Below are 16,802 nucleotides of genomic sequence, written 5' to 3'. Positions count from 1 at the left end.
CCATATGTTTTGTGCAAACCAAAAATGTGTAATCCTTCTCATTTTATTGCTCAATTTTATAAATTCATTAAATGTCACAAAAGTATTTACAACCATAGATTTTGTTTTTTCATATATGCCAATTTAACTTTTAAAAGATAAATCATAAATGTATGTGATTTTAATTGATAACATAGAATGAAATTTGAAAAAAAAAAAAGTATTCCAAAAAAAAGAACATGAAATCATATAAGTTTTTCTCAACTTTAATCATTTTTTTGATTACTTACCTATTTGAGCACTATAATTTTGCAAGAGTAAGTACCACCAATTAAAATCTCCTTATTTATAGTAGAAAAAGTATCACATTAATTTTCTTATATGTGGAAAACACTTTCAAAGGACCACAACATCACAATCCACAAAGTAAACCTATGTTTACAAGAAAAGATGAAAAAACATACCAAATAGATGACACAACCCACCCCTTAGAAAATGACATCACACCATACTTGCAATTATTTCATTTATCTTTTATCTTCATTTCATTATCCTTTACATATTCCCCACACAAATATAATTTCCACTTATATCTGTTTTTAATTTAATTGTTTTTTATTTATTTTTGTAGTTGGAAAAAAATGGAAGAAAGAATTATATATATATATTTTTTTTTTTTTTGATATGAACACACATATGCAAAAAAAAAAAATCAGAAATCACGGCAAGGCAACTCATAGCTTATATTATAATGGCTTATTTTGTCTTTCATATTTGAATTCTTCTGATTCGAAAACGGACAAAACAAAACGTTAAATAGTCAAAAATAAGCCATTCAAAGTACGGCAACACGAACCAAAGAGAGTTCACGTTAAGCGACATGTGTGAGGGATTGCGTTAGATCTAGACCGTTGGATTCTTTCCCCTTCAAATCACAATAACCCATTAAAGAGAGAGAGAGAGACTAGAGAAGAAGAAAATCCCAAGAAAGAAAAAAAAAAGATAAGAACTTTGACGGTTTTTGAAAGCTTGTTGTGAAGCTGGTTGTGAGCTTTTGCATATCCATCCATGGCGGCTCGTAGAGTCTCTTCTCTCTTATCTCGATCTTTATCTGCTTCCTCTCCCTTATTGTTTCGTTCTCAAGGTACTCCCCACACGCATGCTAACAAATCACTATTCGATGTTTCTGATGAATCTCTCAAAGTATCTATCTTCGTGTTTCAACTAACTTATTAGATTCAGTATGATGTTCTGATTCGAGTATATCACTCAACTTATGTTAACGTTGTTTCCAATGAAAATTAGATTCCTTGATTAGTGGGTCTGTGGTGAATCTAGGGTGTGATGTATGAAAATGATGACGATTTTTGTTTCAGGGAGAAATTGTTATAATGGAGAGATCTTAAGGAGATTTGGAACCTCTTCTGCTGCTGAGGAACTCATTAGTCCCTCGGTTCAAGTTTCACACACTCAGCTCCTTATCGATGGGAACTTTGTTGACTCTGCTTCTGGTGATTAAAGTTTTCATTTTTATTTGTTAAAAAAAGCAAATTTTGAGTCTAGAGGTTCCAGTTCCATGAGCAGTAATAGTTGATCGTTGGAATTGTTGATTTTAGGTAAGACGTTTCCGACTCTTGATCCACGGACAGGGGAAGTCATTGCGCATGTAGCTGAAGGCGATGCTGAAGATATCAATCGGGCGGTTAAAGCTGCAAGGAAGGCTTTTGATGAAGGACCTTGGCCTAAAATGAGTGCTTATGTAAGTACTCTTATGGAGTCTTTAAAATTTATGAGCTTTAATGTGATATGTTCTCATTTGGTTTATGATTTGGGTTTCAGGAAAGGTCAAGAGTAATGCTGAGGTTCGCTGATTTGGTTGAGAAACACAGCGAAGAGTTGGCGTCTCTAGAGACATGGGACAATGGCAAGCCTTACCAACAATCCAAGAACGTCGAGATTCCAATGTTCGCCAGATTGTTCCGTTATTATGCTGGTATCTTGATAACACCCAGTGAAAGTTTCTTGCTTTTGGTGTTAATTTCTGTGAATGAGCACATTCTTGGTTTTGCTTTGGTGTGTAGGTTGGGCGGATAAGATTCATGGACTAACAGTTCCAGCTGATGGAAACTATCATGTCCAAACATTGCATGAACCAATAGGTGTAGCTGGACAGATCATTCCATGGAATTTTCCGCTTTTGATGTTTGCTTGGAAAGTTGGTCCTGCTCTTGCTTGTGGTAACTCCATTGTCCTCAAAACCGCTGAACAAACGCCTCTTACCGCTTTCTATGCTGGCAAGCTTTTTCTTGAAGTAAGATTCACATGAGCTAGATTCTCTTAATCCATCTTCTGCTTTCCATTCTTGCTACGAAGTAACAGTGTTTCTTGAAATTTATGATAGGCCGGTCTTCCTCCTGGTGTTCTCAATATAGTTTCTGGATTTGGTCCAACAGCTGGTGCTTCCCTTGCGAGTCACATGGATGTAGACAAGGTAGAGATATCTATCTCATTCTTCTTAGCTTCTTTAAGTAACTAAATTTATGTTAAGTATATATTGTTCTCTTTTTCCTGCAGCTTGCTTTTACAGGATCCACTGATACGGGCAAAGTTATACTTGGTTTGGCTGCTAACAGCAATCTCAAGCCGGTAACTCTGGAACTTGGAGGGAAATCACCGTTCATTGTATTCGAAGATGCTGATATCGATAAAGCTGTAGAGCAAGCACACTTTGCCCTCTTCTTCAACCAGGTTTGTCTATACTATAAGACATACCTTGAACTAATCTTTCTTCATTATAGCTCTTGAGCTTGCAGTTTTTTCAATAGTATAATATACATCTTGAGTAATGTTTTTGTAGGGGCAATGTTGCTGTGCGGGATCTCGGACGTATGTTCATGAGAAAGTGTATGATGAATTTGTTGAGAAATCAAAGGCACGCGCATTGAAACGTGTGGTCGGTGATCCTTTCAAGAAAGGCATTGAACAGGGTCCTCAGGTAACACATTTACACATTCCGTACATTAAAAAGAGTTTAGCCTTTTCTACCAAAAAAAAAAAAAAAGAGTTTAGCCTTTATATTTTCCTGATGCTTTTGTGATTTTTTAATTATATTTTAAACTCTGTATAGATTGATTCGAAGCAATTCGAGAAAGTGATGAACTACATAAGGTCAGGTGTCGAAAGCAATGCTACTCTTGAATGTGGTGGTGATCAGATTGGAGACAAAGGTTACTTCATCCAACCTACAGTCTTTTCTAATGTTAAGGTAAAAAATAAAACTCTTCCAAGACGTCTTTAATGTTCTGATCTGTTTCAATCCTTCATGGCATTAATCTTGAACAAATACAGGACAACATGCTTATCGCTCAAGACGAGATTTTCGGTCCAGTCCAATCAATCTTGAAGTTCAGGTACGTACTCATGAGTCATGATGGGATATGTGATTAGTAAAATATTAGAGATGTTAACCGGGGTAAACCAATCTAATCTGAATCCAAAAATCCGATCCAGTAAGCAAATAAGTCACAATATGCTCATAATAGTTATAAGATATCTGATAGACTGAACAAAATTCTGATATTTGACTTAACGTTGGTTGCTATTTTACTATATTTTCAAAGACCTGATACCAAAAATGTAATGTTTGGTTCAGGGATGTGGATGAGGTGATAAAGAGGGCAAATGATACTCGGTACGGGCTAGCTGCAGGGGTTTTCACAAAGAGTCTTGACACCGCAAACAGAGTTTCGAGGGGTTTGAAAGCTGGAACCGTTTGGGTAAACTGCTTCGACGTCTTCGATGCAGCCATACCATTTGGTGGTTACAAGATGAGTGGGAATGGCAGAGAGAAAGGCATATACAGTCTCAACAATTACTTGCAGATCAAGGCAGTCGTTACTGCTTTGAATAAGCCTGCCTGGATCTGATCTCTGCAGTTTGTATGTCTCATCATAAATGCTCAAACCAAAAGATAGAGAGACTCTTATAAAGTTAACAGTAGTAAAATTAAGGCATGGGTTTTGTATTTTGTAACTTGAGTAAAAGGATTGTGATACTTTAATAAATGTGTATTCAAAGTTCTTTACTGTTATATTTTTTTTCTTCATATCAGCTATAGCTGTTTCTCTTAGACATGGCGTTCATATGGTTTCTTCGCATTGTTTCCATCGAAACTGAAAATGTAACAATAACTTTATCAACACTAGAAGACACATATATTTCTAAGTATATTTAAATGAGAAATCAATTGAAAAATTATAAAGATACAAAAAGATATTAAAATTAATTTCTAATTACTGTATACAAAAACTTTCCTATGTTTTCTTTATAAGTATAGTTTAGTATTTTCAAACTAGATACACTAAACTCTCCTATGTTTTGTATTTTTAAAAACTTTCCTATGTTTTGTACTATTTTCTTAAAAACTTTCCTATGTTTTGTATTTTAATTTATTAATTGGAAAAGTATATATATATATATATATATATATATTCGTAAATAGTACTATAAATATACTTAAATTTGTAGTTCGTGGGAAACGTATCATAGTTTTGGTGAAACAGTAATGTTAGTTGAGACTTGAGATGTATAAATCTAAAATTATGATAATTATTATTATTTGCTGTAAAATACATGAACCTAATTAGTACATAATCTACTTAATTTAATACGATTAAGTAATTCTTGACTCAATTTTTGATAAAGGTGTAATGTAAGTATGTAACTACCAAAAATGACGAAAGATGTTGAATGCACTAAAAAAAAAAAAAAAAAAAAAAAGACCAAATCGTGAAATACTTCTTCTTCAGCTAGAAGTTTCCGTTTCTCTTTTTATTTTTATTTTTTTTCTTCATCTCTCTCACAAATTTTGCAACTTGTTGTCTTGTTGGATCCTCTCCAAATCCCTCCTTTTTCTCTCTCACTCTCGCTCGATCCTAATCCCGTAATCCGCTTTTAGATAGATACTGCATCATCAGCTCACGATTTCGAGAATCGATTCCACCATTTTTTATAAAAAAAAATCTTCAAACCTTTCTTAGGGTTTCTCACTCCTTCTTTTTTTTTTTCTTTTTCTTTCCCAACAACATCATCTTTCATGGCGATGAGAGGTGTCGATTTCAAGTGGTGAGTTTCTCTTCACTTTGGGTCGATTTAAAGGAAACAGATTTCGATTTTTTTGGATCATTCAATTTCGAGTTTTTTGAGGGGTTTCTGATTCTTTGTTTTTGTTGGTTAATAACGTTTTATGAAATTGTGCAGGTATGATGGGTTCTTCTTGTCGATGCTTGCCACTAGTGTGTATCCTTATTTAATCTCTATGCTAGTTTTTGATTCCGCGAATTTTACTTTTCTTAAATTCCGGTATAAATTTCTGTTCTTGCTTTGGGTCGAGCTAAGAATTCTCAGTTCCGGAGATGATTTCTCCAGTTTTTTTCGATTTAGGTATTGGTTTAGGGTTAATCAGAAGGAAAAGTAGAGAGTAATTTGTACATCTTCTTCTTTTCTTCTCTTGAAGATTTGATTTTAGTTTTTGGTTTCTTTTGTTCTATAGATAAACCTCTCGGTTCCGTTTCCCTTAATGGTTTTTGCGTTGTAGAATCATTGTAGCTGTCAATTGGAATAGATATCGTTCTTGCGAGTACCCTCTGCATATATGGATTGTGGTAGGTGGTGCACCTCAGTTCAACCTTTTTTGTTGCTCTTGCTTATTATCAGTTTCGGTTATTTTGTGTTCCTTCCCTTGAAATCTTTAAGTTTTGTCTTTATGACTTCAGGTCGATTACACCACTGTGTTTCTCTTCCGGGTCTTCATGTTTGTTGACAATGGTCTTGCTGCTGGACTTGGCTTGTAAGTTCCATCTAAATCTCCTAGTTCCTAGAGTTACAGTTAATTTTAAGGTTCTTACCTTTTTTGGAATCTTCCTCCCCCGGTTTCCCGGAGTTGTTGTTATCTCAAGAAGAAACGTTTCTGTGATCTTTTCTTTGCTATCCTTATTCCTTAGATAGGCATGTAATTCATTGAGAAGGATTCGGTTATGATAAATATATGCTAATTGGGAAGCACATAACTTCTTTGTAGAATAGGCTCTTTGAGTTGCAAGCTTGATCTCATCAGTAGCTAGTTGCAACGTTTCTCTATCTCCCTAGGTAGCAAAGTTTTATGAATTTCTAATTATTTGTGTCACAATAATTTATGGTATCATACATCTGTTAGGGATTTTGGAAGTCAACAGCGGAACGCCATGTTTTGTGGAAGAGTGGTTGTCCTGTCTGTCCTATCTCTGATGCTGTATCCATTTTTGTGGGCTTGGACTGTAATCGGTACACTATGGTTTACAAAGGCGAAAAGATGTGTAAGCATTATTTACAATCATGGCATATGATTATTCTTGTTGGAAATCTGTTGCTGAGTTAGTATGTATTCTCTTGCGATAGTTACCTGAAGAAGGCCAAAAATGGGGTTTTCTCATTTGGCTGATGTTCAGCTACTGTGGCCTCCTCTGCATTGCTTGCATCTGTGTTGGAAAGGTAGATTTTTATCAAGCTTTTTTTTTTTTTTTGTTGGTTTGAAGATGGGACCCAACTTAATATGAGTTTACTTGATAGTGGTTGACACGAAGACAGGTACACTTATTACGTGCTCAGCAGGGAATTCCGATTTCAGAGTTCGGGGTAAGTTTCAGGATCCAATTATTCAACTTCACTTCCTTTACACATTTGCGGAGTTTGTCATTATGATTTTTGTTTCTAAGTGCTTTAAGTTGCATTTAGTCTCTGACACTTCTGAGTAATTTTTCAATTTCTGTTTTCTTGTACCCAGATTTTAGTTGACATGATTAGGGTACCTGACTGGGCATTTGAAGCCGCAGGCCAAGAGATGAGAGGCATAAGTCAAGATGCTGCTACATACCATCCTGGACTTTACTTGACTCCAGCTCAGGCAAGTCTGGTCCTTTACTGTCAATACCTTAAGCGTTTAGTAACTTGTCCATCACATAAATATGACTCATAGCTACTCTATCCGTGGTTTTACTCTCTCCTATACGAGTAATCCCTTACTCAACAATTATGTTTCCAGTACCTATGGACATATTTTTGTAGAGAAGCAAAAAATCTTCTTTGCTATTGATGTCCAAATTTACTTTTACTATATTTCTGTCTCAAGATTCCAAACATCTAATGCTTGTTGATGCTTTGGTTGGTAAACAGACAGAAGCTGTTGAAGCACTCATTCAAGAACTTCCAAAGTTCAGATTAAAAGCTGTCCCAGATGACTGCGGTGAATGCTTAATTTGCTTAGAGGAGTTCCATATTGGCCATGAGGTACTAAACATCACTTTCCTAAATTTTCTCCATTGCTAGGGATTAGCCAACTTATTATTCGTATTTTTGCTTCCATAATGTGCTTGCGTGCTTTTCTCGTCTCAATACGTTCCTTGATAAGCGGAATTTGTCTGAATTTTACAGGTTAGAGGTTTACCATGCGCCCATAATTTCCATGTGGAGTGCATAGACCAATGGCTGCGTTTAAACGTGAAATGTCCCCGGTGCCGGTGCTCGGTTTTCCCAGACCTAGATCTCAGCGCATTATCCAACCTCCAGAGCTCAGGAACAGAACAACCCTCACAAGTGAACACAGAAACAACAGAAGCTCGGTACATAAGAAGCCAACTTCAAAGCGAGAGCTACTTTTTGAGACTTCAATCCCTAATCCACCCAGTCCACACAGACACCGCTCTGGAGACTGCAGAGAACGGTGGGGTTTCCACCCGTCCCGACTGATATATATCCATCTCGGAGATGAGAGAAAGAAATGAGCCTGTGGAAAGTTCTACCCAAAACACTAACTCTTGACTGATTTGCCCTACCCATTCCTTAAAATGTAAATAAATCGGGGGTTTACATTTGGTAAGAGGGAAGAAGAATTGTTCATGTCCAAACTCTGTAATGAAAGACATTGTTCAGATACCTTATACTTGGTTATGGTTCAGGTGAAGACCAAATTTTCAAAGTTATAAACCCTAAAGCCATAGAGAACCAGAACCACTGAAATTGCCAAAGCCTAAGTGAAGTACTTAGACCAACTTTTTTCTGCACTAACGACTTTCGTGACGATGGGGTTTTTGAGATACTGCTATGAAAAGAAACAAACGGGTGGTGTTTTTTTTGCTTTCTGCTTTATAACAACTTTTTCTGCATGGTTTAGCTTTAAACTTTGTTGAAGGGTCTTTGATATACTTGTTTAAAATTTTAAATACTAAAGATTTCACAGTAACTGAACAAAAACCTTTTTTTTTTAAAATACAAACACAGAAACACTTATCAAAATAATTAACTAAGTGGTCAAACGATAATCCGTGGATTATTTTGATAAGTGTAATCCGTGTATTAACTAAGTGGTCAAACGATAATCCGTGTATTTATCAAAAAAATACAAACACAGAAACACTTATAAAAAAAATACAAACACAGAAACACTTATCGTTTATTAGTATCTGCTTTGAATATCGAAAGTTTTCTACGGTGCCACAAATAATAATTTTCTTCCAAGTGAAGCAAAATATTCTACATTCTGCCATGCGTATATATATATGTACGATGATACATTGATACACATTATTTTGTGGAAACATAAAAGATCAAAAACGGAAAAGAAAAGTAGATCACTACAAGTTTCGTGGAAACATATATATATAAATTTTTGTATATGTATTCATTTATATACGGGTATGAAAATAGGTCGACCATCTACTAACGTCTAAACATGAACCAAAAATCTTCACATGCAGGATCTCTCCTCCACCAATACGTGTTGTATATATATATTTATAAACATGTGTCGATTTCTCAAAATTTTAAGTTTTCCTTCAAGTAACACACTATCTCTTGCTGCAAGAACAAAAAACAAACACAAAATATCTAAGCAATAGGTTTGAAAGCAAAAGAGGTAAGCAAATATCATGTACTTTGAAAGCAGAAAGGTAACTTACGAGGAAGCAGAGGAGGATACAAGCGGCTGCACCTGGGAATAATGCGTACCAAAAGTTCAACTTATGTAACTTTGCTCCATCTATGAACAATAGTGGTAAACTCGCCGCTGTATAATTTTTTTTTTTTTTCAAAATCATATGCAAATTTGTATCATTCAGCTATTTCAAATCCTATATAATACATGAAAACCTGAATTATATTATCATTGTTTAAAGTGTACTTCAAGTACTATTTTCTAAATTATCCTTCCCAAATATATATATCAAATATGATATATGAACACATCTTATTTCATTTCCGAATATAGCTCCCGTAGCTTCCAACTTATTTCTATCATATATGAAGGTCCCATGGTTCTCATATCCCTTACAAACGAATATAAGAAATCTGATTCTTTATTTTGGCTAGGTAGTTCAAGATTTTTGTTTTTTTTATAGTATAAAGCTTCCAGAAAAGAAGAGTAGGATTCAATTACCTGGAGGATGATTGGCACGAGCGATGACCATGAACGCGATGGAAGCTGCTAGAGCGGTGCTGCGGGCAAGCCAGCCTGGCCCAAAGACGGAGAACGCCAACACCCCAATGGCTGCACAACCTATTTGAGCCATGAACATATTGTATTTCTGAAATAAATACACATGCACCCATCACCATGCTGATTAATCAACACAACTTAGTGTTTAAAGCTAGGCAGCTAGCTGTGTTTTAACATTTCAATCGAAGTAAGAAAAAAAATGCGTTTAGGAAATTACTCGAGCAGAAGGAGCAGAAGGGGTGGTGAAGAGTATGGCAGAGACGGCACCAAGTGGTGCAACCGACATGGAGATCCCTTTAGGGTTTAACATTTGATCTAATCTTCCCATTATCGCCATTGCCGCAAACGCTCCTTTGATTTTCTCATACAAAAAAAAGTAACAAACATTTCAAATCTTTTGAACATATACATATATAACTAATCTGATCAAAACGGTTGTAGATTCAAGGTAAAATGACCTATAATAAACCAAACAAGTCAATTTATTTTGCATGCATGTTCCGAAAATTATAATAACATGGCTTAAAATGATAATACCACAGTATAATAATGATTTTATAGACTATGACTATTTTCTAATTAATATTTATAACCCTTATAAAGTTCATAAATCATTTCCTTACATTTCTCAAAGGATTATACAAATTGGTTAAAAGTATGTATATATCAGTAATTATGATTTTTACTAAACTTGAGAATCGGTCAACCTCAAACAGTTAGATTCATATCCTATTATCTCAATAGCTAGCTATTTGGTCGTTGGAAGAGACACAACCAATCTGTCTCTCTCTCTTCCCTTGTCTTCGGACAAAGAAACTTGCTGTCTAATATATGTTATTTTTTATCATTTCTATATTAATATGATTTTTTTTTTCTAAACCCCAAAATAGGACTCGTGGACTCATAGTTTGCCTAATATGAAATGAGATGCATATATTTAGAAGCCAGATTAATATCAAGTAGACGTAATAGAAGAATATATCAAATTAATATCAACTCTTAATAACAAAGTGAGCATAAAATTATTTCTCCGGTACACAGATATAATAACTAATTTAGTTACCTGCTGCAGGCCAAATGACGTCACTTAGCGACGGAGCTAAGGTGTTCTTGTCAGGCTTCCAAGATTCCCAAGACACCGCAGGCAAATCCTCAGCCGAAACAACCGACATAGACACGCCGGCGCTTTTACTTACCGGCCGACGGTTGTTCAACGACCTAAGGCTTCTCATATGCCTCACAGATTCATCAATACGTAGATAAGAAGGGACTCCTAAGATATGCTGCCTTTTGAAACCGGCGGATATCATCGACGGGGGAGTAACGAGATTCCGGTGAAGAAGCTGTAAGTGGCCGGAAGGTAGAGGCTTCACCGGAAGCGAGGCCATGGTTGTTGGGAGGGTTTTTTTTTAATGTAAATATCCCAAATAAAGACTCAAAATATGTTTCCCTCTTTCTACTTATACCAAAAGTATGAGAGAGAGAAGTGGACAATGATAATATATATACAAATACTCAGATTTGTTTGTAATATATTGTAATATTTTTGAGTTAATGAATCATACAAGTCATATATACCAAGTTGCAAATTGTATGTTTTTATTTTTTTTTATGTGAAAAAAATTCAGTACATGATATTGGGTTTGACCTAAATAAACATATATAATTATCTAGCTAAGTATTTTTTTTTCGTTTTAATTAGATTAATTTTCTAAAACTACCGACTAGTTATTTTTGTGGTCTATTATTGTTAAGCTATTCTGCCACCAATTTCGCCACTAACTTCAACACTAAAATGCCGACTAGGTTTTTTCTTTCTGGGACCAAACTATTATTCATCAAGAAAGACAAATAAACTATAAATTGTTCAGATGATATTATTTATTAACTGATAAATTAGGAACAAAGGACCTACATGTGTTATAGTAATAGTTAATAGAGGAATGACTTTATATAATAAAATGATAGATGCAAGTGGATATGCCAAAAAAAAAAGAAGAAGCAGTGGCTATATAAGAGGGGCATGGGGTTCAAAGGTGAGTCTGTTTGATCAGTCGAAAGGTCATTGGATAGCAAGGGTGGCTTCATATAATACTTAAATTAATTTACATTCATTGTTATTTTATTCGTTTAATATGCCACAAACAGAGATTTGTACTTGTATGTGTTATATATATAGAAGTTGTCGCCTTCACATGCAGACTCATGTTCCATGTTTCTAATCGTGAACACCAATCATAATAACTAAACAATATGCAAATATGATTAAATATGTTTTTTTATAATTAACCCAAAATTTGTGTCCTCTGTTAAAGAGGAACGAATCTTCGATTACCGGTTAAAAATGTCAATTAATTGATTGGTTATCACTCATTACGACGTCTTAATAAAGTAACTTTTGTAGACATGAGAAATAAAACCAAAAATTAATGTTAAGATTAGCTTACTATACTTATTTGGACAACGGCAGACAAGGTCACAAGGCCAAGTCTTTTGTTTTTTTTGCCAGCAACAAGGCCAACTCTTTGGGTATAACTTATTGTATAACAACAAAAAAACAGACAACAAGGTACCTGAATGAAGTCAGACAAGATTCTTGACAATATCATTAATTAGTTGTTCTCCGACTGATGAAAACGAGCTTCTCCTTTTAGAAAAAGATGCATCTTTAGTTAGTCTAGACACCCCTTTTTGAAGCATCATGGATATCTTTTTTAGATTGCTTGAACTTGAAAGATTTTGGACAAAAAATAACGATAAAGCTTGGAGTACAATTTTTTTTTTATCTGATGCGCAAGACTTGCGTGGCTATGAATGTAAAACTTTGTGACAAGGCTCATTTAATTACATAATCGATTCAATTTCAAATTTGTTTGTTAGGCCCGTTTGTTTTCCTTTTAAAGGCTGATTTAGTTATATACGGTTTGGGCTTATGCTTGTAGCAACTTGGGTTGGTAGAGATTATGTTTTAAGTTTCAATAACATATGCACTCAAAGAAATATGGGATGTCCCTTCTCCAATAAGATTTTAAATCCATTAAATAGGCTGAACAGAAGAAAGAGAGATGAAAGCAAGAAATGATGTCCCCTAAAGCATTTTCCATTTACTTATCATTCTCTCGAAATTCGGGTGGTCGACTTGGGTTTGACCGCAGCAAATTGTAGAGCGAGCGTTAGGGGACAAACAGTGGTATGCGGTGTATCACACATGTCGGAAGAGGATGTGCATGTCATGACAGATAGACGCACGTGTCTCTCCATGAGTCTTATTTGATGTTTAAATGGTACTCGACTTGGTCGCATGTGGATGCCATGTATATGCTAGAAGCGATTAGAAGCAAGAGACTATATATGTTTTTGGAGGATTGATGGTTTAATTACCACCCTCTCTATGATCCGTGTCTCCTTTTTTTTTTTGAAAAGGTATTCACATGCATGTCGTTGGTTAGTTAGCTATTAAGTAGCTGAGAAATCATCAAAACATTGTTTTAATTTTGTGGTTCCGCTGGCGGATACGGGTCAGGGAGTGGAGTAGTGTTGATGCGTTTGCACAAAGTATCTGAGAGAGAGCAATGATGTTAGCTTTAATTAAGAAGCATTTTGCTTGATTGCTTGGATTCTTCCCTACTTCATCACCTGTCACAAGAAGAAGAGAGATGCATGACAATTCAATTCAGGACGACAAGTCACAAGACAATTTTTTTTGTTGTTGTTTTTGTTTTTAGCTATTTGTTTTTTAAAAAGAAAAAAATTCAGTCACCAGGATAGGTTAAAGAGAAAATTAAGTGGATTGAAAGCGGAGCATAACAACACTAAAAAAAGGTAAAACAATATATAATCAAAACAATGCGTAGCAAAATATTCCTAAATCGAGGAGGTTTCACAGTACAAAAGGGAATAATTAAACTAAATTAGGCGTTGAACAAAAAAGGTGACTACTACACATTCTATCTAATTAATGATTGCACCTTTGAAACTTGAAAGTAGTGCTTACATGTGGCACAATTGGATTTTGTATACCTTTATTTGACCTTGAATGCAATACTAGATCCTATATTCGATATTTGAGAAACATAACCATTAAGAGTACTGAAATTACAGTTGACTCCCTTACGACAAAAAAAAACAAAAGCCGAAATGACAGATATAACCTGGAGGAAGTCTGCAATAGATTTCTTTAAGGTCGATTGCAAATTAATGTCAATTAGAAGACATAACAATATGTCTACTCCTTAATTATAGTTTAATTTTTAATTAAAAAAATTATAAAAAATAATTTAATAAACCTATTGACCAAATAATAACCACATAAACTTCTTGCATTGAAAAAAAATAAATTTACATATAAACGAGTCAAATTAATGGAGGAAAGGCTGATTATGTTAAAATTATTTGATTTAGGGTTTTATTAAGTAGACTTCTCTATAGACTATTGGTGGTTGACTTTGTTATGCTTTCAACTATTAATTCCTGCGTGTTCGGTTAGAACCTAGAGAACCGAACCGATTAAACCGAGATGTTCGGTTTTCGGCAACATCTGTGAGAGGATCAACAAAATTAATTTGGTAATTCGGTTACCGGTTCGGTTCGGTTCGGCGGGACATAACCGATCAGTTTTAATTAACCAAGTTATATATACCTAATTTTCACTAACCCTAATCCTAATCACTTTCATTTCTTCCTCTTCCACCTTCTGCCTCTCTCTGGTGATAAGCGATTCTAAAATCGAAAAATTCTCTGTCTCTCATCAAATCATCATCATAATCACCTTTCTTCTTCATCTTCGTCATCTACAGCTCTTCTCTCTATCAAACATGGTGTAGAGATCGACCTTCTAGATGTCCAAACCCTAATCTCGAGTTTTAGACGGGTAATGTCTTCTTCTTTTCTTTGTCTTTTCCTATGTCTCTCTTTTTGAGATATTGACTTACAATAAGCTATTGGTACTCCGATCCCTAATTGAAATTTTCAGATCTGCAAGATTGTAACTTGTAAGCTTTTGCTCCTTAGTGTTATTAATGATTGTCAGAGGCTTTGTTGATTGTTAGAATTTTTATAGAATTTTGATGATTTGAGGATTTTGAAATACTGAATCTTGATTTGAGTTTGTTGTAGTTGGAATCCAAAGTTTAGGTTTTTTTTTTGTTGGACTCATCTTTTGAGCTTTGTTTGGGTCTGAGTTCTGACTTAGTTTGTGTTTACTTACTATCAGATGTACGATGCTCAGAGGAAGGTGTGGGCGACCAAAGGTGAGGAACAAGAGACAGGCAAGAAGGATTTCATTGAGATACTCAAGAGTGAGACTCTTGCTCCCTCTGTTTGTTAATATGATTATCTTGATCTCGATTTGAAACCTCGATCTGGTTAATTGATTTATAAAAGATTTTTTTTTTAAATTGCTCTGTTTGTTGTGGTGTGTATGGGTTTAGGGTTTCGTGATTGACTGGGAGAACTTGGACTATGAGTTCAAGACTAGGCCTATCATGGACCCATTTCGTATTGATGCTTACAGTACCAATGATGAAGTATAACATGAAGTCGCTTGCTGTGCTTATTACTCAACACAATGCTGATACGGTCAGTAGTGTCGTCTTTGGCTTGTTGATGTACAATTGTATGCTTGTGTTCCTATTTTCTTTTTTCTTCTTCTTACTCTGTTTGCTCACAAATGGTTTGTGCATGGGAGTCGGATTGAGTTCGTGGATCATGTTTCGGCGAGTTACAGGTGTTGCGTAGGTATCCTTTATTGGGTTACGTATTGGGCTAAGGATTTGGCATCATCCAATCCTGAGCCTAGACTTTATCAGACTAATGTTCGCCTCTGCGGACCAACCTTTTGTGAGCCTTATATCTTCAGGCTCAAACCTACTGATGAAGGTATCTTCTTCAAACCAAATCCCTCTTTTTGCTCTCAACCCATTCATATACCAGTTGCAGTTTCTCAGGTATTTTAGTGTTGCTTCATGTTTTATACTCTTCTTATTTGGCTGAGCATAGGATAAAACATAGTTTAATTTGATGGTTAAGAAGTGGGGGATTCTGGATATTTTGCCTTTTAGTTGATTATGAACTCTATGAATACTCTTCTTTGGCGTATGGTTTCGATGGCATACTGCTTTTGGCTTAGGCTTATGTCCAATAGTTCGATGGTTAACAACAACTTGGGGGTATTAGATAGTTGCCTCTAGTTGATGATGGACTCTACGAATACTTCTTTGGTGTGTATATGGTTTAGTTCGCATATTGTTGTGCCTCATGTGTATGGCACATTCTGAAAATGCGGAAGTGATTGTGTTTGGATGTAAACTAGTGTGTGTGGTTATGATACAGATATTGCTGCTGTTCAAGTGGATCATTCTCCTTAGTAAAGACACACGATCGGTGTTTATCTCTTTCCTCTCTCTTCTCTGTTTTTGTATTTCTGATGCTACATCTATTAATCCTACTTGTCTCTGTTATTTCAGGTAAAGGGTGACAACCGAAGATCTTGCTGTTACAAGAGGTTAAAGGTGACAACCGAAGATCAACCTCTCTATTGCAGATCGCTATTGCAATTACTGAGTCCGGATTCTTCACGTTATTGCAGCCAGGATAATAATTTATCGTTTTTGTAATCTTTTTTTCAATATGCTTTTATATCATGTAACTTTAAATTTTATGAAATGCAATAATTTTATGTTTTGAAAAATGTTAAAAAATTTAAACAAACCAAATTGTACTTAACATATTATAATATTGAAAAAAAAATTTAAATTTTAAGAACCCAAAATTAGTATCTACCATTGGAGCATACCATTTTACAGTTTTTAAAAAAGTTTTTAACTTCATTATTTCTAAATATTATAATTAAAAACATACTTAAGTATCCTTTTTTAGTGTCTACCATTGTACATGGAAGATGTTAGTTTAACAGTTCCTATTATGTCAAAACAGGTGGAGAATGGATTCTGAGGTGACAGTTTCTCTTTGATAATAGCCAGAGAGTACATAGAAAAAACAGGTTTTGGGAGTCAGAGCAGACACAACTTAATTACAGTTTTTAGTTTTTATTCTTCAGTCTGTTAATTTCTTTGTACTTAATTACAGTTTTTAGTTTTTAGTTCCTTGTACTTAATGCTATGTAAAAGTAGTGCTTAGCCACTTGCTAAACATATTTAATGAAAGTATATTGACTATTATTGTTCAGGTCGGTCAACAGTGTCTTACCCTATCTTCACCTTCTTCCCACAAAATGTGTTAAAAAGTTTCTTTCTTTTTCACTTTTCCAAATACAAACAAAACCAAACAAACCAACCAA

The 16,802-nt window shown here is 34.9% G+C and overlaps 3 protein-coding genes and 1 long non-coding RNA gene across 6 annotated transcripts; 3 read left to right on the top strand and 1 right to left on the bottom strand.

The window, feature by feature from the left end:
- Positions 1 to 622: 622 nt before the first annotated feature.
- Positions 623 to 4,069, top strand: LOC104780612 (aldehyde dehydrogenase family 2 member B4, mitochondrial). The gene is made up of 11 exons (XM_010505119.3): positions 623 to 1,123; positions 1,356 to 1,490; positions 1,596 to 1,738; positions 1,819 to 1,972; positions 2,061 to 2,290; positions 2,381 to 2,470; positions 2,554 to 2,727; positions 2,837 to 2,974; positions 3,107 to 3,244; positions 3,328 to 3,389; positions 3,632 to 4,069. The coding sequence occupies exons 1-11, from the start codon at positions 1,048 to 1,050 to the stop codon at positions 3,903 to 3,905; spliced, it is 1,614 nt and encodes a 537-aa protein (XP_010503421.1). The 5' UTR covers positions 623 to 1,047; the 3' UTR covers positions 3,906 to 4,069.
- A 639-nt stretch (positions 4,070 to 4,708) lies between these two features.
- Positions 4,709 to 7,990, top strand: LOC104780611 (E3 ubiquitin-protein ligase SIS3). The gene is given in 11 exon segments (XM_010505118.3): positions 4,709 to 5,103; positions 5,239 to 5,277; positions 5,576 to 5,642; positions 5,754 to 5,827; positions 6,194 to 6,332; positions 6,415 to 6,507; positions 6,586 to 6,651; positions 6,800 to 6,919; positions 7,189 to 7,302; positions 7,447 to 7,743; positions 7,745 to 7,990. Coding segments are annotated over 11 exon segments (1,077 nt in total). The 5' UTR covers positions 4,709 to 5,074; the 3' UTR covers positions 7,784 to 7,990.
- A 540-nt stretch (positions 7,991 to 8,530) lies between these two features.
- On the bottom strand, positions 8,531 to 11,420 carry LOC104780610 (uncharacterized). 2 transcript variants are annotated; one of them, XM_010505116.3, is made up of 5 exons: positions 10,569 to 11,420; positions 9,723 to 9,856; positions 9,446 to 9,593; positions 8,970 to 9,076; positions 8,531 to 8,868 (listed from the first exon to the last, which is right to left on the bottom strand). In XM_010505116.3, the coding sequence occupies exons 1-5, from the start codon at positions 10,891 to 10,893 to the stop codon at positions 8,827 to 8,829; spliced, it is 756 nt and encodes a 251-aa protein (XP_010503418.1). In that variant the 5' UTR covers positions 10,894 to 11,420; the 3' UTR covers positions 8,531 to 8,826. The 2 variants fall into 2 exon arrangements, with proteins under 2 accessions (XP_010503418.1, XP_087366474.1); XM_087510348.1 differs by having other exon boundaries at positions 8,970 to 9,001.
- Positions 11,421 to 14,083: 2,663 nt separating this feature from the next.
- Positions 14,084 to 16,193, top strand: LOC104780609 (uncharacterized). 2 transcript variants are annotated; one of them, XR_766787.3, is made up of 5 exons: positions 14,084 to 14,375; positions 14,718 to 14,802; positions 14,935 to 15,382; positions 15,836 to 15,886; positions 15,970 to 16,193. It is a non-coding gene; the product is annotated as an uncharacterized LOC104780609 (long non-coding RNA). The 2 variants fall into 2 exon arrangements; XR_015596850.1 differs by having other exon boundaries at positions 14,935 to 15,450.
- Positions 16,194 to 16,802: the final 609 nt, after the last annotated feature.

Source organism: Camelina sativa, chromosome 4 (genome assembly GCF_030686135.1).
Source record: "Camelina sativa cultivar CO46 ecotype springtype chromosome 4, ASM3068613v1".
In the NCBI taxonomy this organism is placed as follows: Eukaryota; Viridiplantae; Streptophyta; class Magnoliopsida; order Brassicales; family Brassicaceae; genus Camelina; species Camelina sativa.
Note: the sequence above shows the minus strand (reverse complement) of the source record. Positions and strands in the feature narration are given on the sequence as shown.